The following is a 27,778-nucleotide window of genomic DNA, read 5'->3' on the forward strand; positions in this document are numbered from 1 at the left end:
TACTTGGCAAACCTCATCCAATCTGGTAACCTTCGACAATGAAAACTTACCAGTGGAATGATGCCATCTAGTACTATTACAACAAAATACAAATATTAAAATAGAACCAGCAGTTACCAGTGAAAAACAATGCCAGAGCTAATAGCACCGATCTACCAGAAGCAATTTATTATGACACCAGAAAGCACTCTTTTCATAGTAGAGGCTTGAAATGAAAACTTTAACGCTTCTTTAAGGCTTGAGCTATAGCACAGCTTGAGCCAGCCAGCCAAAATAGCTGAGGGGAAATGGGAAGGCCACATGTGGAACTAATTACTCATGTCGAGGCTATGACAAAGAACATTTCTCCAGACTTTTCATGGGGGCTTCACTTTCAGGAAGTAGCTATAATGACTGTTCGAGTCTAGAGCAGCCTGCGTGCTGCTGACAGATCCAAGGGAGGAGGAGGAAAAGGAGGAGGAGGAGGAGGAGGAGGAGGAGGAGGAGGAGGAAAAGAGGGAAAATGAATTTATTTGCCCTTTTTTATGAGTAAATACCATAGAATAAAACTCCACAAAAAGTCTTCACAAGCTTCCAAAGGAGATCTGCCTTACACCATTCACCCCTCTGGCATCTGTTTCTCTCTCCTCTATCTTCAAATTCATTTTCCAGCATGGAGAAGAGTATATGTCTGCTTCTACTTTAACTCACTTTCAGTTGGCTACAGAGAAACAGTACATCTTGACTCTTTTTTACAGCTTTTCCATACTGGGGCCCACTTCCTGCCCAGTTGAGGAAAAAAATCTGGCCCGAAGATGAAATGACTGCTTAACATTACACTAGAACATCTGGTACCATTTTATGCACAGACCCATGTCTGAGAGCAGGCGATTCTAGCGGTCTCTCCAGCGGCACAGTGCATACCCAAACCTCCCTAGGGTGACATCATCCCATATATGGACTCTCAGGCCCAGCCCTCCCCCTTTTCCTGGTCCTAAATTCATTGCCAGATCCCCAGTCTGCTGCAAATGTGCCACGTCAAGACTGGAAATCACAGCACTTCAGTGTGATTCAGTCGGTGCTCCACAGTGCGAGGGGAAGCAGAAAGCAACCCCCTGATGCAGGAAGGGAAGCTTTTCCCAAAGACTAAAGAAGGATTTAAAATAAATAAATAGAAGCGTCCGGAGATCCTGCTCCGTCGCCCCAGTGTTCAGACTACCTGTTCAGGACAATGCTGTTGTACAGTAGTCTGCACATTGGTTAGACTGGGCAAGGGAAAGCAGCGGCGTGGACTCTTGGGGACGCAAGTTGCTATTACAAAGGAGAAGACAGTCGTTGCTCCTTTTTCAGATCTCATATCCAGTATTTTTCTTCACAGGTTTTGCACACTAGGGAATAAGGAACAATAAGGGACCCTGTGGAAAAAGGAGGACTTCAGAGTTATGCGGGGGAAGACCTTCGGGTAAGGCCTACTTTGGAAGAATACCTGGCCTCTGACCTGGTGGACCTAGGTGACCTCTACGTTCTTCCAATCATCTCGGCAAGAAAGATGGAGCTTTGATGATTTACTTATAACATATGCAAGAGAGAGAGGTAGCTATTATGATCTGGAGAGAGGTCTATTGGATACTTAGAGAGGTATATATATATGTATTTCATGAAATTTTGTAAATATTATATACCTTCTAAACAAATTGAAATTAGAATCCCATAGGAAATTTATGCTTTGAAAGTAAATTTTTTTTCCAGCTCAAATTTAAGATGGAACTGAAATTGTTATAGAGTCTTAGAAATGATTTAAATGGACTAATTGACTTACTAAAGATCATCCAAAGGATTGCTGATTTAAATTAAGTTTAAAGAGTTTGCATGTATCTTTTAACAGCCTAGAGTTGGTTGGATCAGCTTTGGATAAAACGAAACAGTGATACTATTTCTAATTCTATGATTCAATGGGAGGTACTTTTCTAAAAATTATTCAATATATAATATTTATTGTAACTGTTAGAGGAAACAGAGCCCATAAATAAAGTTCCTCAGAGCTGATATATGTGACAGTATACAAAATTATACCAATTTTTTAAAGAAGTTAACAATAAAACAGAGCTTGCCAAGCTTTTGTCATCCAGCAAATGAAGATGGGACTAGCCCAGAAAATATAGCTAAAAAAGAACGGATTGAGTCAGCAACATAATAGGTCAAAAGAAAAATTAAACAGCCCTGTAACTTTAGATGTCCTAATATACATCTATGTATTACTATAAGAATTTAAGAATAGTGAATGGCTTCTGGTCAGCTACACCTTCTTGCCGATATTTTGGGCTCTTATTATTCCTCAGAGCATTTAAAATGATAAGTTACTTTGTCTTGAATCCCACTGATAAAAAAGGAATTTGTAAATGAGGGCAGAAGTTTTCTTTGGTGAGTTTCCAGCAGTCCTGGAAGAGAAGAGGGATTGAGCGGTGTGGGGGGGTGGGGGGAGGAGGAGGAAAGTCCTCAAGTTGAATGAAATCCCCAAGGAGAGAATAATGCAGAAAGTCTGGACTGCAATACGATACTTGGTGAACTTTAAAGTCTGGTCCCTTAAAGTAAGCTCTGGTAACAAATCTACTATGATCTCCAAAAAGTTAAAATAATGATGATGATGATGATGATGACATACCCTAAAAACCTTCTATACATTAAAATATCTCCTATTAATTTTTATGTGAAAATGAATATCATTTCTGGATTATCTCATTTTAGATTCTTTAAAGCTACTATGTCTGTAGAATTTCAAAATTTAAAATGTGACTTTATGATTAAAAAAAATTACAACTACTGACCCCAGTGATTAGGACTCTCCAATTTTGTTTTTATAAATTGCACGTACCTTAGAACAAATGTCTCCAGAAGTAAACTATCCTCACTGCTTAAAGAAAATATAATGATTCCTTCTAACCTAACCATGATTTTGAACTCCAAATTTAAAAGGGAAGGAGAAGAATTCTTCTCCATTTAGAAAACATAGTATCGATACATTTTTGTCTATGAACTCGTCACTTCATTATTAACTATTCCTACTACTGGAAATAAGATTTCTAATCCATATATAATTTATCTTACATAGAAAAGTTCCAAATTTATTAATATTTTTAAAATCAAAATTCCTAAAATAAAATCTTTAATTTTGTTTGGTATAATTACTACAGGCAATTAATGGTCACATGGATTTTTGGTAGGGTTTACAGTTTCTTGAATTTTCTGTTTTCTAATATATGGAAATACTTTTCACCAGGATTCAGTTTTTATTATACTAGCAAATGGTTGTGCTGAGTGAAAAATTTTTATTCTTGTTGAGGAAAAAAGCTCAGATTAATTTTTTTAGTTTGATGATTGTTAAAACTTTGTATGCTATGTTGTAACTTTAAGACCAGTTTCCCAATTTGTAAAAAAAAAATGACTCCCTTGAACATTTACTTCATCTTCCAATAATATATTCACATGCGAAGTTTTACACTGATGCAAATTATAATGGAACAAGGATAAACAATACTTGAATGTTCTTTAGTGAAAGACATTATAAAACAAAGCCTGACCAATGTCTTTTAAATAGGAGGGGAAGCTGGATAGCATGTGGAAATGGTAAAGGTTGAAACATGGTCTATTAGTTACATCAATCTTAATATTAAATGACCTTTCTGGTTTTAAGAAGCTTACTCCCACTGACTCCCCACCAATTTTTTTTTCTTTCCAGATAACTTTTAGTCTGGAGATTGAAGGTGGAAAGTCTGTTCTTGGCATCAGTATAGGAAAGGGGAAAGGAGATTACAGTATAGAAGGACTGTGCTAGGAATAGAAGGAACATTTTGTAAAATAGTAGCCAAGAAATTCTTAGATCCACACAACGAAGAGACTTGTGGTATATCCAAGCTTATTTTAGTGGAGTTTTAATAATTGGAAAGAAATTAGGATTAATTTAAAATGTTGTTTTACATAATATTACAAAATATAAAGATCTGTATTTATAAAGAACTATTGGATGCAAGGTATTAGGTAATATATAGTAATATACATATATCAAAATATAAACATAAAAACCGGTCCTTTTAAAGATAAAAGATCCCACCTCAAATGGTAAGATAAATATTGAATTGATTTTAAAAGTAAATATGTAATATTTTAGTGACAAAAGATTATTACAGTGGGAGCTAACCAACAGTGCCAGAACCTAAAACCACTGGATTTCATGGTGAGTATAAGCTTAGGAAATGAAGCATTTTTTATTTAATATAGACAATATAGTTTTCAGGTAATATCTTTATTGCCAATCAGCTTACATTTTGGGGGAATATATGTATTATTTTTACATGGTAGCATATATATTGAGCTCTATTTATAAGTCTGTAAATTATACTAAATAGCTCAAAAGGAAATTTGTTTTCTCCCAAATCAGAGATAAAAGATAGATTTAACGTTAAAAGGCACCTTAAAAGTGGCCCATTTCCATATCCATAGTTTCAATGACATACCTAATCAGGAAAAGTATGAGTTGAAACTATTGATTAACTTTTTAAATCTAGAAAAATAATACTAATATATGTCTCCAAAACAAAGTATTCTTATGACAATAATTTTTAAAAATACTCATTGAGATTTTTCCTGCCTTTAATCTATGTATTTAATATTCTTTGACCTTGGTATTCAGGATAATGGCCCTGGATAATGTGTTTACATTGATAAAAGACTTAAATATACTATCCACCCCCACCTTCTGTCCTACAGACCACCCAAGAACACATTTCACTTTGTGGGGAAGATTTTAGGTAGGAAACCCCAAATTTCTTTTTAAAGTTTTTGTATCAACTATAAGTGAAGTTGAAGAAAAAAAGGGAAAGAAAAAAGAAGAAAAAAGGAAAGAAAGAAGGGAAAGAAATGCTTGATTATATAGAAGGAAATAAATCTGGATAATTACACCATCACTTTTTAAAAGTACAAAGTACGGATTCTTTTAAAAAATAATCTGCTTTCCTTTTCCACTTTAAAAGAAACAACTTTACTTTTATTATTGTTCAAAGAATCGGAACTAAACACATATCAGCTAAAAATTGCAATTTAAAATAAACAAAAGGTCAGCCTTTAATTTCAGGGGCCTGGAAATTCCCGAGTCAATGCTAAAACTCTTAATTTGCTTCATTATGCCTTAGTGTACTGCATTTTCTAGAAATGTAAATTTCCTCTTAGACTCCTGAAGAATTTCATCAGTTTTGATGCATAAGGTTGAAAAAGTAGTTAGGGACAACTTACTCCTAATTCTTCTTGTTGTTGAAGCATAGCTTCAACAAAGAAAGTCATTTTTAAAAAGTATTTAACTTCAAATAATTTCTGACTGTGTGTGAATTGAGAAGAATTTTCCCCCTTACAATATTATTATTATCAGAAATTAAATAACCCAAATGTGGCTAAAAAAATATACTACTTCAATAAGTGTAATAATTATACAAATAACTTCATATTTTAACTTTCTCATTGATCTTTTTTAAAAGCTATCTTATTTTCACCCGACTTTTTAAAATGATTCAAGATGCATCCTATAGTATGCAAGTCTGAAAGAAAATATTCCAAAACATTTTGTACTTGAAGAGTATACAGTGCAGATCTATATCAAGTGGATGTGTAAATATTATATATGTATACATAAATGAAATATATATGTGAAATATATGTGGCACTACACACACACATATATATATAGATATAGATATATTATAGTTGTGAGTAAACTAAACAAGAAGTACATATTGGGAGAAAAACTTGTTATTAAGCCACAATTTTATTTCTGCATTAAACATTTTTTTGAATCCCTGAAAACAAACTTCAGTTACTAGTTCACATCAAACACTGATGATGGTTAAAAAAAAAAAGACCACTTTATCCTTTCATGCTCAAGTTTCTCAGCTTTATTTTGAAGAACTGTTTCATATTACAGAAGAACAAATCCTCAAAGGTCCTAATTTTCATTTTCAGGCTACATCATTCCTTTAATTTATTACATTTAACAGGATTAAATGATAAATTAAAACCTGTTAGTTTTAATATTTCTCACCAATGGAATTATAAATCTACTACACTTTATGATTTTTTTTTCTATTTCAGATTAACAGTTCAAGCAAATGACTTCTTAAGGCACTTGTGTCTGGCTTTCTTTGCCTTTGTCAGCATTTAGAAGTTTTCTTAGAAAACCTCCCAAATAGTCACCTTAGGAAATGAGACTTGTTCTCTTTCATAACAAATCCTAGTGACTGGGGTTTTTGATTAATTGGGGGTAGTTTTTCTAAAGAAGAAGAAGGGGGAGTTAGTTGGAAGAATGGAGAAGTTATGATCATCTATAAATGAAAATTATTCATTTGTAATCAGACCAGGAATAAATGATAAGATTTAACATCATGGGGTGTTACAGAACAAATACCTGTTAATAAAAAATGAACACTAATTCTTGTACAGAGCTTAAGGAAAGGTGCCTTGTTTTAAATTTTTTAAAAGAAAATTTAAATTATGAGTTCCTTTAAGATTTTGTGACCTTCTTTTATAACTGAGGATTGCCCTAACAATGCCCAAGACAAATTCTGAGCACCCAGATACACCCAAATATGTACTTGCTTATAATTTCTCATTTGGGACACACCCTATAGTGCATTGAGACATGCATAAATTAAGCTCCTAACAGCTATTCTATTGCATTTACCACATGCACAGTTAGAAATTCGTATTTTAAAGCAAAGAAAAAAGTTGAAAATTATTTGCTGTTGCTTTCAAAAAATATTGGTAAACTTATGTTCCTTTGGCAATTCCTCAAATAAATTGATTATATACAAAAGTGGGATAGTGGGTTGCAAAATATATTACATTTGTTGATCTTTTCAGAGAAGTCTATTTCCAGCTAACTGACAAGTTTCTTTTTCATAGACAAGATTATGGGACTTATCTCTTCCTAAAAACTAAGTGTAAACATAGCTTTTATCTTTAACTTTGGTATTAAAATATGCAGTGTTTACAAGAAGAGGAAAAACATCTGGCTCAATTACTCTGCCCTATGAGTGCATGTGAGCAAGCTGTAGCATGAAATGGATTTAAAAATAAACCCTCTATTTGGTTTTTCCCCCCTAAGTTTTCAAAGTGAGGCTTCTGTTATCCTCAACATTCATGTTAGTATATGTGGCTCAAATGTACAAATGTGAATTTTTGAATAAAATCAAAAGTCTCACTTGTTCAATAGTTCCATAATATTTTAAAGTTTAATTTTGTTGTGTGTTTTTCTCCCTTTCCCTCTCCTTAAAAAATTCCCCAAATCTGGACTGGTACAGATTGATTGTATCTGCCCATGAGCAAAGGAACCCTGATGGAACCAAGGGACTGGCTGGACGGAGTTGTCATGTGTCTGCCTGTCTACACTTGCTGTGCAGAACATCCTCTCACCTGTACAGCAGGCACAGACAGGCAGTCACATGACAACCCAGCCTGAATGACAACCAGCCAATGAAAGCAGCTCTCTCAAACTATAGCATCTACACCAAGAGCTACAACCAAAAAGAGGGAGCAGATGTGTGGGGAGGGAAAGGGAGGGATTGGTGTTTCAGTCTGTTGGTTCAATACTTGAGTCATGTGTGTATTAATATTATCATTAATATTATTTCATTATTATTTAATTTGGTTAGACTATTGAAACCCACCCAAAGTAAAATGAGTGGTGCCTACAAAATATAATAAAACCCATTTCTGAAATTTTTCCTGTGCTTCCTATAGTACTCTTTTCCTAATTGTTATTATTAATTCACTAACCATGAATGTTTATTTGTACACGGTTTTACAGCACCACTATAATCAAGACAACAAAGAATATTTCATCCCAATGCTTGAAAAATGAGTGAATGAAGGATTCCTTCAATTTTACCCCCAAACTCCATAAATTATCTTTTTTTTCCTCTAGAAATGCCTCAAAACAAGGTGGAAGGAGAGTGACCCAAAGTTGTAGGAAATTCAGACTAATGCATTATTGTCAATAAGGTAAAAAGTATTCTAGGGGAAAGAGTAATATATTAACATTTCCAGAATTATTAAAATCATTATTCCTCCCTTTTTTGTTCCAACACAATAGAAGCTTGAAAATAAAATGTCATATTCTTTTATGTCATGATACCTAGTATTTTATTACTTCAGTATTTTTTTCTCATCAGATATCTACTGTTACTATAATTTGGGGTTAGAGAAGACCACATTCTCTTGGATCAAACAGCTCCTATTTTTTGTAAGCATTCAAATATATTACAAGTCTTTCAGAATGGGTAGGGTTAGATATAAATGAAAATAAGCTGTATATTTTGTTTTAAGGTCTGTGGAATTGTCTAAACTTCAGAAAATACTTTATTAACCAAAGGTCAAATAATTTGAGCTCTCCTGTGAATAAACCATGAAAACAAAGGAAGGTGATGGAATCTTTCATAGAAGGGTTCTGTCAAGTTTGATTTGTATGTACTTTGGTTTTTTAACTAATCTCTCTGCTTTTTTTCTTTTTGGTCACAAAAAAAGTTGTGGGCTTTGTTGTTTTTCCTTTGCTTTTCCTTTTCTTTGTGTGTACAGAGGGAACAAATAAGGAACCTCTTAAGCTTCCCAATAAATATTTCACTTTTAATTTCTTCTCATTTAAAACACAAATTGCATCAACAAAGTTCATCATCTTATAAGATAAAGGATTTGGATTAAACAGCTTCTAAGCCCTTTCCAGCTCCCAAATTCTATGATTTTATTATGTTTGGAAAAAAAATGAAACTGAAATTTACTTTTAGGAGCTCAAAAAAGACAGAAGATTAAAATATGAATTAATATTTTGCTTTTAATAATCAATGGGGCAAAAACTTGAAATTTAACTATCATAAAATGGATTGTCAACTAAATTGAAATGCTTCTCAATAAATTTGGCTATGAAGTTTTTATCATAAAAGCCACAGACTCCAAATGAAGCCTAGAATTATACATTTCAAAGTATGTCTTTTTTCATGTTTTAATGAACATTTATAGGTCAATGTTCACTTCAAAATGTTTTATGTAAAGTTTTCAAGGCCCTTCCATAGAAACAACACATAAGGAATCATTCTACTAAAAACTGAAATCTAATCTCTTCTGACCTGTTACTTAACAACTCTCAGGACTATACAAAAGCCAAGTCAGAAAGTGAAGAGACCAACTTCAGGGAGACAGGAAATTCCAGAGTTAAGACTAAAACTCTGAATTTATTCCATTTTGCCTTGGTGTGCTGCAGTTTCTAGAAAGGCATACATTCAACTATCTTTCAAATTCTGGAAAAAGAAGTTTCTCAGGTTTGACAAATTACTATAAAATAGTAAATAGCTCATGGGTACAGTTTAATCTTAACTTCACTTTCCTAGGTTAAATGGAAATGGTTATGTTCTGAAGGAAAGTTGAGGGATGTCAAAATTTCCCTTCTAACTTCAAAATTCTAGAATCTTCTGATGAATATCAAAGTGGTAATCCATCTAGAGTGTGCCAGCCAAAAAGTACAACTTTCATTTAAAAAATGTGAAGGATCTTCACTCAAAACATATGGTTATGATTATTAAGTATGAGATGTTTGCTTTTACCATCAACATACTTCATATTTGCATTTTTGACATTCTGGATTTATGAAAATTTTGCAAAATGGCCGTTAGTTTTTTATTTTGAAAAATCATTAAATGAGTCTGAGGCAGATATTTAAAACATATTTTTTCAGGAAAATATTCATCCTTCCATCGAAGACTACATTGTGAGTTGTGGATTGGGGCAATTAACACAGAAAATGAGATAGGCATCAGCAGGTTTTTTCATCTCATTTGAAACAGACTGTTCAACTCAGTATATAAACAATGGAAAACTCTATTTTAATGCAATAGAAATTGGTAAGGTAGGTATGTAAACTACTTCAGTGCATGGAAATATTTGTAGTGAAATGATGTTAAGTGGGGAACTTGAGAGATATATGCTGATTACAACTATTTAAAATGTATACATGTGTACTAACAAAGATTGAAAGAAAATTTGGAGTAACATAAAATTTTGTATTTTTATGTTCTGTCAGAATAAAATTGCTTAAATTCTTGTTTGAACAACGATAGTCTGTTCTACAGGAATAGGAACTGACATAATATAATGATAAGTTATCATAGTGTGGATCGCCTGGGAACATCATGTGGAGAGCTAGGTCTATCATCTTATTTCCTACCAAGAGAATTATGGTTGTCATTGTTACAAATAAGAATAACACTGGGTAAACATCAGTGTTATGGAAGCATGTAATCTCTTTTTCATGTTATCCAAACACCTCAAACCACAAAAATTGAGTTCATGACTTTTTTGAGTTCATATCCAGAAAAAGTCCTTATTTCAATCTGTTTTTTTGGATTTTCTTTAATAGCATGAGGTTAGTGCATTTCCACTTAAAATGCTTCTGTTTATATTCCCCTAAAACCTTCTGAGTATGCCTTTGTCATCATAGTACTATTATAACTTTTCATCTTCTCTGCTGGCCTATCACAAATATTTATTCAAGCTAAGATTGAGGACTGAATAGTCAACAATGATTCACAGACTTCTTTTGAATATTATGTACATAATAAAACCTATTTTCCTAGAACAATGATATTAAATTCATGCTTTATGCTTGGGTGACAGGCTATCCAATTTCTCTCCAAATTTACTTTAATATTTTAAAATCAAGTTATCCTGAGCTCCAAATTCGTCAGTGGCACAAGTGCACACCATGTTTCCATTCTCCCTTCTATTCCACCTGGCTTTTTCCTAAGCTTCCTCCCTGCTCATTGCCCATATTAAATATTTATTTCTGAAGTGGGTAAATTCAGATTTGTTTATTATATTGAAAATGCAATAAGAATTATGTAGATCATTTAGTTCTGGAGTGGAATTTTTTACTTGATTGTTATATTCTGTTAGTCTTTTTTATTACTTATATAGTCAATGCAAGATATAAAATTCAGTTAGATTTAATCATAATACATGAAACACCTGGTTTTTTTTTCCTTTAGACTCAATATTTGTTTCTAATAAAATAGGAAAGTTTACAAACTTCAAAAATCATAAAATGGCTTTAGAATACATGAGCAATATATTAAAAATTATGAAAATAAAACTCCTTTCAATTCCTATGGAATTATACTAATGGAAATTATATAACTCTATACAAAAAGGACTAAAAAACTCAATAACTGTTAGTGTCTTCTCTTCTACACTTATTGCCCATTTACTGTGGAAAACAGGGAAATTCAGATAGTTTTATTCTCACCATATTGTTCCCATACAACTCAACCACTCAGAGGTGATCTTACTTGATGAGGGCTAATACATAGACTTTATGCTACCAACTGAATGTTGAAATACTTGAATTTAAACAGGCAAAGTTGACTCTATCCTTTTATCTGTAAAAGCAATAAACAGCTCTCCTTTTTATGAACTTGATAAGAAACGAAATAAAAAAAATTTAGATGTGAAACCTTCATAAGTTATTTAGAAAGGCCATTTACAAACATTTTTGTTTGAACAACTGAAGCTCACTTTTTAGAATGTTAAGAAATGCATCAAAATCTAATGCAGACTTCACTGATTGGGAGTCATTCCCAATTCAGTTTGAATTAGGATGAAGCTTATCTTTATTTATAAAGAAAGGGTATGCTGAATAATAAACAACATTGACTAGCTTGCTTGTCTTAGTATTTTAAATGTTTACTACATTAGCATGCTAATTGTTCCTACATTAATTAGTGTTAATTTTAAATGACTATTTTTTAAAATAGTTCCCAAAACTCTGCTGGGAAATATTCTGTTAGAATTTAGTTTGAAAGTAATAAAACTTCAGTGAGGTGGCACAGTGAAGGAAGTGCCAGGTTAGGGGTTAGGAAGACTCCTAAGTTCAAGTTTGGCCTCAGACACCTACAAACCGCCTTACCCTGGGCAAGTCACTTAACCCTGTTTGCTTCAGTTTCCTCATCTGTCAAATGAGCTGAAGAAGAAAATAGCAAACAACTCTAGTTGTTGTTTGCCAAGAAAACTCCAAATGGGGTCATGAAGAGTCAGGCATGACTGAACAGCAGTAAAAGGCTTCAAAAGTGTTTTCTGGCCCAGACTCCTCCCTCTTACCCACCCTATCTCTCCAATGAGCTGATGAGTATCATCCTTTTTATTTCCACATTTCTTCTGTGTGTGCACACATTCTCCCTCCAGTTCAGATTCTCATTACTTTTGGAGTGGACTATTACTACATCACATTCACTGATTTTCCTGCCTCAAGTCTCTCCTTATTTCAAGCCACATTTCATGCGGCTGCCAAAGTGATTTTCCTAAAGCACACCTCCCTACCCTAAGTTCACCCCTCTTTTCTCCAAGTCAATAAATTCTAGGATCTTTAACTCCTCCACTTGGCACTGGAAGCTCTTCACAACCTGCCCCCTTCTTATCTTTCCAATGTCCTTATTGTCACTATCCTCTGTGTTCCAGCCATACTGGGCTACTGCTTGTTCCTCACATATAGCATTTCACCTCCCTTCTGAGAGGTTAGGCACTGGCCACCCTCCATGCCTGAAATGTACTCTTTTCTCACCTACACCCCTTAGAATCCTTGGCTTCTTTCCAGATCCAGGTTAACTGGCCATCTCCTACAGGTACCTTTCCTGGTCCCTCAAGCTCTTAGTGTTTCTTCCTCTAACTTTACCTCCCATCTACTCTGTATATATCTTATACATTCTTATTTTTGCAGAGCTACTTAACTCTTCCTCCCAGCTACACATAGAATATAAACTCCTTGAGGACAGCAGGAACTATTTTTGCTTTTTTTTTCTTTTTGTATCCCCAGTACTTAACATAGTATCTGGCATATTAACTAGGCATTTAATGTTTATCTTTTAATTGTTTCACATTTTCTAATCCAGATAAGCCGCCTTAACCAGGTCAAAATAGTGTAGTTTCATTATGAAAAAGAAAGGGGAAATTCAAGTAATAGGCTAGAGACTAAGAAGATATTAAGATAAAGGCTAAAACAAAACACAGCAAATAAGTAGACTCTGAGTCCTTAACAGAAAGGTCACTGTTGTTCAGTAATTCAGTTGTGTCCAAATCATCATGACCCTCTGGATGCTACTGTCCATGAGGTTTTCTTGGAATGGCTTGCCATTTCTTTCTCCAGTGGTTTAAGGCACATAGAGGTTAAGTGACTTGCCCAGAATCACACAGACAATATCTGAGACTGGATTTGAACTCAGGTCTTCCTAACTCCAGGCCCAGAGCTCCATCCACTGAGACAACTGTCTCCTTACATAAAGGTTAGAAGAATTATTTTGTATCTATTACCTGTCATCTCAAAATAAAATTACACAAAATCACAATCAAATACAAAGGGAAGTCAAAGAGCTGAAGAAATTATGGGTTTCACAATGCTTCCTTCTTTGGTTTTAAATAACTTCAGTAACAATTTCTGAAAAGGTGGCACTTTCTATTCCTTTTGTGTAAATGAGTTTTAATTTTTTTTAGGTAGTAGAGAGATGTAGATTACTTTTCATACTTCATGACTCAAAATCCTGTTTAAAATAATCATATTTTCTTAAGGACTTTCTTAAAGCACCATTAGGAACTTTATAGTTGCATAGAATATACTTTAAAAACACTTATTTAGATCAGCTAAAGAAGTAGTGAGAAAGAAACAATTTCATTACAATGTACAATGATAATATTTCAAGTGTGGCCTATAGATAAAATAATCAAGATCTAGGGACAGAAGGGACCTCAAGGATCATTTAACTCAACCTACTAATTTTCCATATGGGGAAACAAATCCATAGAATAGCTTGTTCAATATTACATAGTACAAGGAAGAGATGGAATTTAAACCCAGGTCTTTTAAATCTAAATCCAGTGGATTTTCTTTTTTTCAAAATTATTTTTAGTTTACATCTTTCATTTCCCTAAGATTTTGAGTTATAAATTTTCTCCCCATTTTTCCCCTACCCACAACCCCCAAAAAATGATACCACTGAATATCCCCTCCCCTAATCTGCTCTCTCCCATATCTTCCCCCATACCCCCTCCAACTTTCCAGTAGGGCACAGTGGATCTCTATGACACAGTGGCTGTATATCTTATTTCCCAGTTACATGTAAAATAATAATAATAATAACATATTTTAAACATTTGATTTTAAATCTTTGAAGTCCAGATTCTTTCCCTGACTCTCTCATCACCCACCCTTACTGGGAAGATAAGCAATTCAATATAGGTTGTACATGTGCAGCTATGCAAAACATTTCCATAGTGGAATATATTGTGAAAGACTGACTTTATTTCCCTCCATCCTATCCCTCCCCCCACTAGTTCTATTCTCTACTTTGATCCTGTCCCTTTTCAAAAGTGGGTGCTTCCAACTTCCCTCCCCCCCCAGCTTGCCCTCTGTTCCATCATCCTCCCTCTTGTCCCCTTCCCCCCTACTCTCCTGTAGAGTGAGATACCCTATTTAGTGTGTATGTCATTTCCTCCCTAAGTGAAATTCAATGAAAATAAGGTTGACTCATTTTCTTTTACCTTCCTGTTTTCCCCTCCATTGTAACCCTTTACCCTTGCCTCTGCTATATGAGATAATTTACCCCATTCTATCTCTCCAAATCTTCTCTCATTATATTCATCTCTCATCTCTTAATTTCACCTTTTAAGTATCATCCCTTCCTATTCAATTGGTCCTGTGCCCTATATCTATGTATACCTGTACACATACATACTCACATATGTATTCATACACCCATACACCCTCCTATGTAGACACACACACAGATTTCTATTCCTTTCAACTATTCTCATACTGAGAAAAGTTTCATAAGTTACAATTATCATTTTTCCATGTAGGTATGTAAGTAGTTTAACTTTGATAAGTTCCTTATCATTTCTTTTCCCTGTTTACCTTCTCATGCTTCTCTTGCTTCTTGTATCTGAATGTCAAATTTTCTATTCAACTCTGGTTTTTTCATCAAGAATGCTTGAAAGTCCTCTCTTCCACTGAATTACCATATTTCCCCCTGAAACATGATGCTCAGTTTTGCTGGGTAGGTTATTCTTGGTTTTAATCCTAGCTCCTTTGACCTCTGGAATATCATATTCCAAGCCCTTGGATCCCTTAATGTAGAAGCTGTTAGCTCTTGTGTTATCCCGATTGTATTTCTACAATATTGGCTTCCCAACCAGCTATGAGTAAGGACTTGCATCTCCTCCTGCCCAAATGGTAGAAATAAGCCACCTCTTCAGTTCATATAGGGAGTGTAGGAACATCTCATCTAGGCCCATGAAAGAGAAAGGTAGAATTTATTGAACCCCCCTCACACTGAACACAAACAGAGAGATGCCTATGTCATGAAGGAAGGCAGATCCAAAGGCAAAAAGATCCAGCAGCAATTGTGGAACTCAGAAAAGTTGGAGTTGAGATTGCCCTAGTGCCAGCCCTTTTGTATGGTTGAATCCATCACAATTTGGATACCTGTAGAATGGAATATACATGTGGTATCTTCAGGAAAATACCTGTACCATATGCATTACTGGTGCCATTTTGGTTTATTATTGTTTAATAATAACAATGCCTGACACATACAGTATCTTAAAGTTTCCAATATATTTTACACACTACCTGTGAAAGAGGTGGAGCTAGTATTATTACCTCCATTTCACAGAAGAAAACTCAGACGGGCCTATTTGACTTAGGCAGTGATACAGCTGCTAAGTGGCACAGCCAAGATTTAAAACCGGGTCATCCAACCCGAAATGCAGAACTCTTTCCACCACACAGTCCTACCTTCTCCTGTTTGGCCCCAGAATTTTCTGGCAATTCATTATTATTAGTTACATCAACTCTTAGGTCACAACCAAAGAATGTGACAATATGTCTTAACCAATAGCTAGAGAGCTATAAATTGGGAACCATAAATATAAAGAAATTTAACACATTTCCAATTCAGCAACTGGGAAATATTTATTATAATGTATGTTGATATAAATTCATGTATATAAACAGAGAAATTAAAGAAAAAAATTTAACATAATTAGGATCAAGGAAGATTGAACAGAGAAAACAAGTCCTATCCCAAAATTTCTTCACTTGAAGCATTCAAAACAATGAATGCATTCAAGCATTCAACACAATGTTCTAATCCCCAATTGATACATACTGTAATTTTGATTGAAATGTATACAAAAACCCATTTGATTTTTCAAATATTAAAATTTATGAAATCTCCAAATAACTAATATAAGCAAATAACAGATCAAGGAGTTTTGGCTATTTATCTTTCAAGTCTGAGTACTTGGTGATCATAGCAGTCTGCTTATGTTTACATTTTCCTTGCTAAGTGGGAAATGATAGAAGAGACTAACAATAAAAGGAAGGAGTGACTGAGAAATAGGGGTGAAGCCAATGCAAAACTATGAAACCTAGTCAGTCTTGAAAAATGTCTCTTCTTCAAAACTGCTGAAATAATATACGTTAGAAATTTAGTATTGACACTTCCCCATGCAGGCCAATGATGAGAGATCAGAGAATTGGGATTTGTACCAGAAATATTTCTTTTCTTATCTGCTAAAACATTTCCAAAGGAATCTGTTTGAAAGGCCTGAAGAAGCTATTCACTCCAACTGCTTACTGAACAAGGGTTCCCTCAGCAGCATACCTAGCAAGATGTCATCAGGTTTTTGCTTGAAGACATGAAGTAAGAGAAACCAGGAGAAAACTCCTGTCCAAGACCCCTTTAAATAGCTCTGATCAAGTTGTTCCTTCCATTCATCCTAAACCTGTTTCTCTACAACTTTCATCCCTTGTTCCTCATGCTGATGTCTGGTGCCAAGGAGAACACAGGAGCCCTTCAAATGCTTGAAGATGCCTTTCACTTCCTGCTGAGTCTCTTATTTCCCTTGCTGTAATGGCAAGCAAAGAAGTACTTTGCTTGTTTTAGCTATTCAGGTGCCTTTGATTGTATCAAGAGTCTTTGCTGGAAATAGTATATGTTGTGTTGCCCTTAATAGACCCAAGGGAATTTGAAGACATTCCCCACCCTTAAAAGGCCTAACTTAATCACATGGATCCCACAATGGGAGGAGCATGCTGAAAGAGCAGAATAGGAAGGGTGGAACAGGAAGGAACAGAACAGAGAAAAGCTAGAGCAGAGATGGAATACAGTAGAACTGAGAGAACGCTTGTGATTTCAGTGCTCTGTTGATTAGTGTTACTCTGTGAGACAGAAGTACTCTCTCTGTTGAACTGTTTGATTTCTCAGACAGAAAATGAACTGAGATAATATTGCTGGTAATGTGTAAATGTTGTTGTAGCTCTGTTCAGACTAATGTATGTAAATATTATTGCAGCTCTTTTAAGCTTTGTCCTCCTAGAAATAGAAATAGAAACTGCAAAGGGCTTGGAGTAGAGCAGTCCCCATGAGCTGAGATATGGAAAGGAGTAGAGAGTTGCCTACATGTCAATCCAAGCAAAAGCTGGGAGCAGTTAAGCCATAAAAGAGGAACCCTGGGGTTTGGAAACCATCCTTGACTTAAGATGAAAGAGAACTGTGCTTGGATACTCTGTATTGACTGATGATATTGTAACTTACTATGACCTAGGGGTGGATGGTGTTTGTATTTTTTGTTACCTCTTAAAGATGACTATAAGATACACCGAGGGACATGTTTTGTTTAAGACTATGTGGCCACCTTAGTAATAAGTTGTTATGTTATATTGTTATGAATATTAAGCTTTAGCTTCTTGAATATTGTGCTTTAGTTTATTGCTGAATAAATAGAGTTCATTATACTATGCAATTAGAACCTCAAAGTTATTCACAGCAACTGTCCTCAGGAGAGCTGCTCATGATTGGCTTTACACTTGCATGTGTTCTGGAGACTTAGTATTTTTCTGATAACTTCTCTGTAGTTCATCAATATGCTATACCTCCAAATAAATAAGATATTTCAGATGTATTCTGACTAGGAGACAGTAAGTTGGTCCTATCACCTCCCAAGTCCTAGCCACTATGTCTTACATAACGATGGCAGAGATTAATGCTATCCCAATTAAATTATTTAAAAATTACCTTGCTGAGTTAGAAAAAGTCATAACAGGGTTCATTTGGAAGAGCAGAGGGTCAGGAACTTCAAGGATACCAGGGAGTAAAGATGTGAAGGAACTAGATTCAGTGGTATTAGATCTTAAGCCATATCTTAAGTTGAGAGCATCATTGAAGAGTAAAATAGATAATTTTGATTATTTTAAATTAAAATTTTCTTGTATAAATAAAACCTATGCAGCCAAGAATGGAAGGAATGCAGAAAACTGGGGGGAAACTTTTGCAGACATTCTTTCAGATAGAATGTGATAGTTAGGATATCATTGCAGTGTAGGAAATGATGAGCTGACTGATTTAGAAAAACGTGGAAAGACATGGACATATGAAGGAAGATGTTATCCACCTTCAGAGAAACAGATGGCAACTGGAAACAAACATAGTACTGCCTTACATATATGTATTTATGTGTATGTTTATATATAACTATGTACGTATATGTGTATGTGTGTGTTGTAGCTTTTGGGAGTGGTTGGGGGGAAATAAAATTAAAAGTACACCAAAGAGAACAAAAGAAAACCTACAAGGAAGTAAAGAAAAGCTGGATAGTTTTGAAAACAATATATAGTATTTATGATTTATTATATGTTTTCTTGAAATGGAAATTTATTGCTTTCAATTGAATCCTCCCAAGTTCTTCTGTGTACAAGGTGATATTCTTTTTATCTTTTCTTAGTTTGTATTTAAGTTTAAAATAAATTTTAAAACTAAAAACAAAACAAAACAAAATGAAGGCAGTCATGTCTATAGCATGGAAAAACAAAAATAATAAATTTTTTTATTAAAGAGATTTCATTAGCTATTTTGGCAGCCATACCACACTCAACTTCTATTCAGCTTTCAGTCCACCAATATCCATCAGATCTTTCTCATATAGTTCACTATCTAGCACCATGCATCTCCTGTTTTATATTGACAAAGCTAATTTTCTAATCTACATTATATTTTATATTGACAAAGTTAATTTTCTAATTTACATTATATTTCTTTCTATTAAGGTTAATCTTCTTAGATAATGTGCAACATTCTAGGCTATTGGGATCTTTTTTCATACTTATCTATCATTCAATTATTTGAGCTATCCCTTCAGACTTTAGATTTTTGGCACATTTCATAAGCATGTTATTTGTACCTTCATCCAAATCTTTGCTGAAAATGTTAAGCAGAACAACAGGGCCAGATCCCACAGGCCACTGAATACCTCCTCCAAGATGACAATTAGACATTAATGACTTCTTTTGATAAGTCAACTTGTTCTAAATTAATCAAATAACATTTGATTCAGTGTATATATCTATTCCAGCACTTAGAATAGTGCCTGGCACATAGTAGGTCCTTCACAAGTGTTTATTGACTCTCTCTCTCTTTTTTTTAACACAAGGATAGCATGAGGGACTTTGTCAGATATTTTATTGAAGTCTCAGTGAACTAGATCCACAAAATTTCCTGGATTTACTAGTTTAGCAACTCCATAAAAAAAGAAAGAAATGAGGTTGTTTTGGCATGACTTGTTCTTCATTAAAATATTCTGGTTCATGGTAATTAAGCCCCTTTAAGACCATTCACAAACTGTCCCTTTAATGATGTGCATCAGACCCTGGGGACTTCTTGGTGGACAGTGAATCATGTGGCACTCCAGATAGCAATTTGGAACTAGGTTAATGAATACCCTTTGGACCAGTGATGCCATTCATAGGACTCTACCCTCCAAAAATATATCAAAGTAGAAATAACCCATACCTACAAAAATATTCACCGTTGCACTTCTGGGTATAGCAAAGAAATTGAAACAAAGGAAGTTCTATCAATTGTGTAATCATCAAACAAGTTATAATATATGACTATAATGGAATATTATTGTGTCATAATAAACAGCTAAAGGAATGGTTTCAAAAATATGGGAATATTCATATGAACTGATTTAGAGTGAAGTGAATAAAACCAGGAGAACGATTTATACAGTAACAGAAACATTTTGAAGAAAAACAAATTTCAGAGAAAAAAACTCTCATCAATTTGATGACTAACCACAACTCCAGAGCACTGGTAAGGCAGCCCACCTCCTAAAAGAGAGTCCAGAATGAAATGCAGAATTCAAAGTGCAGAATGAAATGTCATTTTGGACATGCTCAATGTATGGATTTGTTTTGCTTGACTATGCTTACTTACTATAAGGACTGTGTTTTTCTTTTGGTATTTGAGGAAAGGGTGAATTTCAGGGGATAGAGAAGAGCTACATATAGGATAAAAAAAAGAAAAGAGGGTCATTTCAGCATGTTTTTAATGCAAAGAAAAAAATTAAGGGAAGTTTAGGTGGAAACAAAAAAGAAAACTGTGGAAATAATATTCTGAATTTATTATATACTTCTAAAAACAGTTTCCTACACAATCCTCGTTTGCTGTTCTTTGCATATAGGAATCTTCTTTTTTTCTTTTGGGAAAATTCAAAATAAATATAATACTTTTTAAAATATGTGCTAGAATTATGTCCAGAATTTAAACCAAACTCATCAGCCTCTATTGTGCAACCTAATTTCTTCCTTTTCCCCTTAAGAAATAGGGCAATATTTGCTTGTCTTTGACCCTATAGTACCTCTCCTATTAGCCACACTCCTTCACAAATCACTGGTAATACCTCACATATCATTCCTCAATACTTTCATTACTGTGAAGTACAGTTTGATCAGACAAAATTTAGTCTGTATTCACCAAAGACATCAACATGCTTTTACCATCTCTATCTCAGATTTCAACTGCCTACTACAAATTTCTGTTCTATCCTTTCTAATCCCAAGATTTTCCTCCTTGGCAAAGAAAATAGATGCAAAATACAAGTTGAGATATTTTGGGTTTTTTCTTTGTCATACAATATCACATCCCATCTACCTTAAGGAAGCTTTCACTGTTCATCCTTCCCCCCCCCCAATATAGGAAAAAAACAAGCTTTTATTGTCCTTAGCATTTATTGACAGTCTATATTCATCCTAAATTTTACTACTCTTGGCACTAATCCCAAAGGACGATTCAACACTTAAGTATTCCTCTTCTATTGCCCACCCCTGTTTCCATCTTCTATACATGTCTTAAAAAAATCTAAGTTTAATGAGTTATCTTTGTATCTACACCTGGCCCAGTTGATAGCTCATCCTTTTCTTCTTTACTGAACCTGCAGAATGTCAGTCTTGGGAGCTACTTGTTGTCTCCTTGGCAGGTTTCCTTGGCAGAATTTTAGGCTGAGATTCTAACTAAACTTTCTCTGGACCCTTTGAAATCTGCTTTCCCAGAATCTAAGGTTTCGTACAATGCCCAGATTTTCTCTCCTCAGTCAAAAATTATAAGTTGAATTAATCACTCCCTCTCCCCCAACATCTGATCTACATAATGTCTACTTCAATAATAAATTCCTCTGTGTGTTCCTCAGAATCAGGTCCAGAATAGCAGCTCCTCTTGTCCCTCCTCCTCCTTTTGAAAGATTCAGTTATTATTAACTCAAGTCAAGAATTTATTAGAGAGGGCTGAAAAAAATTTATACAAAACTGAAGACCCCAATTTGTACTATATCATCATGTTTCCATGACAGGCTTATATACCAAATTATCACCACTATGTGTGCATTATTATAAATGACATTACATTTTCGAATCATTTTTACAAAGTATTGTATTGTCAAGAAAGTCCTTGAAGAATATTTGGGCATAGGTTTTGTGTTTTTTTAAACCTACCACATATAAAGCACATACCTAAACAGTAGCATCAAAATAGTTCCAAAAAAATCTCTGTGGTGGTTGCTGTTTTATTCTGAGGTCATCTTATGCCTTCTCATTCTGATTTGGCATCTTTTAGCTGATAGTAGTTTTAATGAATATTGATGTCCTCGGCATTAGATTTCCAAATATATATATATACATATACACACACACACACACACACACACACACACACACACACTGTCTCAATGTCAGCTAGCAGCAAGAGAAATTCAGGACATATTTAACTGATGAAAAGTTGTGGAAGGAACATCTGTCTCCTCATAAAATGCAAAGTGAAGCATAAATCTGCTTGCAAGAAAACCAATGGCTTCTAGAGTGTGTTCACAGAAACAATGAGTATTGAGTAAAAGTTATTAATAAGGTACAAGCCGAAACCATTTTCCTTACCTCATCATCTTTATACCAGGACAAGCTTTCTGCAGTAAGGACAAACCAATATTCCTTGGATCCTCCTTTCATGATGCCAATGTTGTTGATTGTTAGCCATCCCTTCCGAATAACCTACAAAAAGTGAGAATTGACAGATATATTTAGCTTAACATTAAAAGGTAACATAATTGATTCAATTTTTAGTTTAATATTTTAAAATATTATATAAAACATACAGTATAATGAGATACAAACAAATGCTTTAAAATCAGCATGCTCTTCTCAAAATTCTATGAGTTTATCAAGATAACTTCTCTTTTAAAAGTCCAGATGAACACAATCAACAGCTTATGTTAAGGAACAAAAAGATAACTCAAAATGATGGACTGGGGCATATCAAAACTTATCCATGATGGTGTAGAATGGGTGTTGTGACCCACAGTTTAAGAAGTGCTGAAGGGGTGGCAAGTGGAAATTGAACTATTACTAGTGCAATTAAAATGGATTTTTTTTATTTAAGGTTTGATAGAGAGTCTTTTAATTATCCAGGTCCTTATTCACCCCATTCATCCTTGTGTTCTATTATTTCCTGCCTGCTTTGTTGCCCATCAACACCTCCACCACAGGCTGGACCAAGGACAACAAGATGAAACTCAAATCCACTGGTTCACTAACAATTATAAGTGTTCGTTGGTTTAGTAAAGAAAAAGTTTTATATTAATGACTAAACTTTTTTTATCTTTTGTACTTTCTATAATTTTATCCATATTATCCCTTGGCTTTTAGTAGGGTATGTAACCAAATATCCAAAGCATTTGAAAAAAGTCACTTTGTAGTTGAAATTTTTAAAATAATAATTGCTTAGATTAGAAATAATCTTTAAATTACAGTTAAAAGCAAATTTAACAGTTTTCTTTTCCCTCACAGCTGGTATGTAATTCAATCCTTCTAGCCATAGGACTCAGTTATCTTTATTTCCACATTAGCCACCATCTTGTCACAGTGCAGTGTCTGAAAAATATGAGTGCAATAATATAACATAGCTGTGCTAAGTTTTAACAAATTTTCATTTAATGTTTTTATAATTTTGCATATTATATCTATAATCTGAATTGTTAAAGTTTAAAAATATATAGATACTTTAAGATACTGAATCAAAGAAGATCAATGAAAAAATACAAGACCTAAGGATTTAAATATATAACATATATTTCTATTTTATTTTTTCTTTGGCAAAATTGAGTAGTAGGTACAATTTTTCAAAGTCTTCTTAGATCTTCCTTCTTGACATCCTCCGTCACTTCTCAGGGCTCTCTTTCTGCTGTTTTGGAGACAGATGCCCAGAACCTTCCTTTTGCCCTTTGGCTATCCAGATCCCCCCTGTAGGTCTGATGCCTCTAGACACTACCACATACTCCAAAATCATCCCTCCCTCCAACTCTTCACCTTAGCAAAACTCCCTTTCTTCCAGGTAAACATCTCAATCTTTATCCACCAATCAGAGAATGTATATTAACTAAATGCCATGTCCCTGGATCTGTGCTTGGTACTGGTGATATAAAGACAAAATAGAAATCTCCCAGCCTCAGAGGATCTGATAGTCTATTGGTAGAAATGAGGTGGCAGTAGTGTAGGGTCAGAAAACCAGGGTCCAAATTCTGTCTCTACCATTTAACTTCCTGCTTGACTCTAGGCTTATCATTCAATATTTGTGGACTTGTCTCCCTATCTATAAAATGAAGGATATGGCCTTTGACCCCCCTTCCAACTCTAAATTCATGACGGTATGTATTGTATATGTACATAGCATGTGAACATAGATGTGGTCATTTGGAGGAGAGGCACCAGAATGTAGGGAAGGGTCTCGGAGGAGGAAACTTTGGCTGAGCCTTGAAGGTAGGCAGGGATTCTCAGAGGCCTCAGATAAAAAGAAAGACATCCCAGGGAGGAATGCAGCTGATTGACCTGATGTGAAGGTGTCAACAATTTTGTTATGCACCTTCTAATGACACATGTTTTATTGAAACATATTTAAGAGAGTCGCTTATAAACCCAATGAATGACTCTCCAATAAAAAGATTTTATCAGGCATATTTATCACTTCTACCTTCACAGTGTCTGTCATATCCAGATGTCCCTTTCTCCTTACTTATGCTGCCACCACTTTGGTTCAGGTATTTTTTTTTACCTATGGAGGGAAATATTGTACTAGCTTCTAGTTAGTCCCTCTGTCTCATCTCTTCCTACTTCTGGCCACCCTCCACATGACTGTCAGAGTGATTTTGCTAAAGTATCTTTCTGAGCATGTCACAACCCTGCCCTTCCCCACCCCCCACCTATAAACACTCAAACTTCAGTGGCTCCTTATGGCTGTAAGATAAGACACAAAGTCCTTTGTTTGCCATTTAAAGCTCTTCACAACCTAGACACTTTCCTGTCTTTCCGGACTTTTATACTTGACTCCCTTCCATGCATTCCTTGATACAGCTATAGTGACCTACTTGCTGTTCCTCATTCAGGCACTCCAACTCCCACCTCCATGCCTTTGAGCTGTCTGGCTTCCATGTCTGGAATGTTCTCCCTCCTCATCTTTGTCTCTTAGAATAATTGGATGCATTCAAGACTCTGCTCAAATGCTACCTTCTATGGGAGACCTTGCCTAATCTCTATACCACGCCATCTAGCTGCAATAGCCTTCTACTCAAAGGTTACCTTCTGGCACATGCATGTGCACACATGAACACACATACACATGCACACACACATACACCTCTATTTTTCTTTATATAATATGTTGCCATTAGAATGGATGTTCCTTGAAGGCATGAGTTGTTTTCTGACCTTTTTCTTTTTTTAAATGCCCAAGTATTATCAAAGGGCCTGCCACATAATAAGGACTTAATAAATGCTTGTTGATTAGCCAACCCTTCTAAGTGACTCTCAAATTATAATCTGTAGATAACTATCAGCTCCTGCTCCTTTGGAAGCTTTGGCTCTGTTCAGGTAAACCACAAGAAAACTCTCTGATGCCAGTGGTGCTGCTTGATATCCATAGTTTCCACTGAAGAGGAAATATGTGGTAAAAAAGAAAATGAAGAGTCATTATAATTAAGAGGAATAAGAGATGCATGGAAGGATATGCCCAAGCAAAGAGAAATAAGATTGGCTCTGAAATGAAGACACTGTACAAGTGGAAACATAAATTCTGCATTCAAACCTGAAATTATAAAAATGAAACCTAATCTCTCTTTCCCAATCACACAACAGATAAGACTTGGGTTAGATAGTAAAAGATCACAGGAATGGGGGTGAGTGGGAGGGAGGGGTGAAGAGAGTGACATAACTGACTGATTTTAAATTTCTTAGGTTCTAAATTTCTAGGTTTAAATTTCTAGGCCTAGGGGGCTTTCATAAGCAGAAGTCAGAAACACTGAACATGAAAGAGAGTGTGAAAGAGTGTGAAGAGAGAGTGAAAAGACTATGGGACCAAATGGATATTTCCTTATTTGTAAACTGCCTCTTGAAAGAAAGGATAACTATTAAGAATTGGCACAGCAAGTACATCTAGTTTTCTTCACCAATATAATTTGTCAAATAAAGATGCTTACAAGGAGATTTGTTAGTGTGTGGGAATTGGGGAGATCTTAGCAGGGTCTTCTCAATGAAATAAAATGGAACACTGCTCTATCCACTCCTTTGCTTACCAATGGAATTTACAATAATTTTAAATAAGCCAAGTTGACAAGCATTTATTAAGTTTCTATTGTGTGCCAGCCACTGTACTCAGCACCAAGGGCACAAAGAAATGCAAAAAAAATTCTGCTCTCTTGAATCTCATAATCTAATAAGGGAAATTATATACAAACATGCAACCAACTATGTAGAAACAAGACACATAGAGAATAAACTGGAGATAATTGATAGAGGGAAGACAACAGCATTATAGGGGAGAGGCTTCTTCTACTATGTTTTCTAACACCAATTGAATCATCAAAAGTTAAATTTTATTCTAATTTAAATAAGGTAAAGAAGTTGTACATATAAAGTATACAATAAAACCATCAATGGGAAAAATAATAATAAAGAAAGCAATAAAATTTAAAAATAAGTATAAAAAGTAAAATAATGTTTTTATGGTCTCATACTTCACAGAACCACAGAATCACAGATTTTAGAATTGGAAAGGATGATCAGCCACTATCTAGCTCAACCCAAATCTGAAAGGATTGAGCTCTAGACCTGGAGTCAGGAAGACTCATCTTCCTAAATTCAAATCTGGCCTCAGATACTTATTAGCTCTGCGACCTTGGGCAAGTCACTTAACCCTGTTTGCCTCCATCATCATCTGTAAAATGAGCTGGAGAAGGAAAAGGCAAAACTCCATTGTCCTTGCCAAGAAAACCCCAAATGGAGTCATGAAGAGTTAGACGTAAGTGAAACAACGGAAACAACAATAACAAAAAGATTAAGTGTGTACTTGGAAAGGTGGAATGATGTCAAGAAAAGATCCAAGAATGAAGAATCTCTAAGAAGCCTGGGGTTTTGTTCCAGCTGCGACCTTTATGGACTCTGTGACTGCTGGTAAGTCACATCCTCTGTGAGTATAAATTTCCTCATCAGTAAAATGAAGATAATAATATGTATAATTTACCAAGTAGATTCTCCTATAACCAACAATCATATGAAAAACCTTTTTCTAGGCCTTAAAATATGATATAAATGTGAATTATTATTATTCTATTTCTTTCATCATTTTAACATTCCAAATATATCACATAGCATTAATCCTCCGTGTTATACATTAAGAACATGAGAAATTACTTGAAATATTTTCTATTGAATAACAAGCATAATATTCTAGAAAACTAATATTTACAATCTGAGTGAAAAATTTCTAATGCAGAATGCAAGTCAGAAAATTGCTATAACGAACACAAAAGATACTATTAAGTGAAAGGAACAGTAAAAAAAAATTAAGACATTGTCTTGATTGACTGAAAACATATATCACAGCAGAAAACCTGAGTGAAAATATAAGGGACTAATATTTAGGTAAACAGAACAATTTACCTTTCAACTTAGAAGATGCAGCTGCTGATAGTGAAATTACTTTTACATAGATCTCCAAATGTCAGTCACTGTTTATTGGCAGTGGCAGGTTTAAATACCAGGGACTCAGTCAAATTTTTACCAAGAAGAAAATATCCTTGAAAGAGAGCCGGGAGACAGCCTGTTCTTGGCAGGCCAAATTGCCTCTACCTTTACTGCCACCATTTCCCCTAATATCTAAGTGGATGCAAGCCAAGGCTCTTGCCTCAGAACACCAAAAAGATCAGTACCCACCAAGCCATCAGTCCTACTTCCAACCTGGTCCATCAGGTTTTGTCCAAGGAGCAACCTTTGCAGACAAGTGTAACCACCGACTAACTGCTACTATACCACTGAACAAGAAGACTTAGAGCCTTGATAATAGCAGCC

The 27,778-nt window shown here is 34.8% G+C and overlaps 1 protein-coding gene across 5 annotated transcripts in view; it reads right to left on the reverse strand.

The window, feature by feature from the left end:
- The window catches only part of DNM3 (dynamin 3), a 708,993-nt gene that overhangs the window by 354,645 nt on the left and 326,570 nt on the right, over positions 1-27,778 (reverse strand). For all 5 annotated transcript variants that reach the window (XR_011163889.1, XM_069065578.1, XM_069065580.1 and 2 more), the window contains one exon: positions 22,319-22,432. Coding sequence is in view for 4 of the 5 variants with exons in the window: in XM_069065578.1 (XP_068921679.1) it covers positions 22,319-22,432 (114 nt within the window). In the remaining variant the exon portion in view is untranslated. The remainder of the gene's footprint in view (positions 1-22,318; positions 22,433-27,778) is intronic.

The sequence above is a fragment of the Petaurus breviceps genome, unplaced genomic scaffold (genome assembly GCF_028583685.1).
Source record: "Petaurus breviceps papuanus isolate PSGF00001 unplaced genomic scaffold, PetGlider_PUasm1.0 90692, whole genome shotgun sequence".
Taxonomy (NCBI): Eukaryota; Metazoa; Chordata; class Mammalia; order Diprotodontia; family Petauridae; genus Petaurus; species Petaurus breviceps.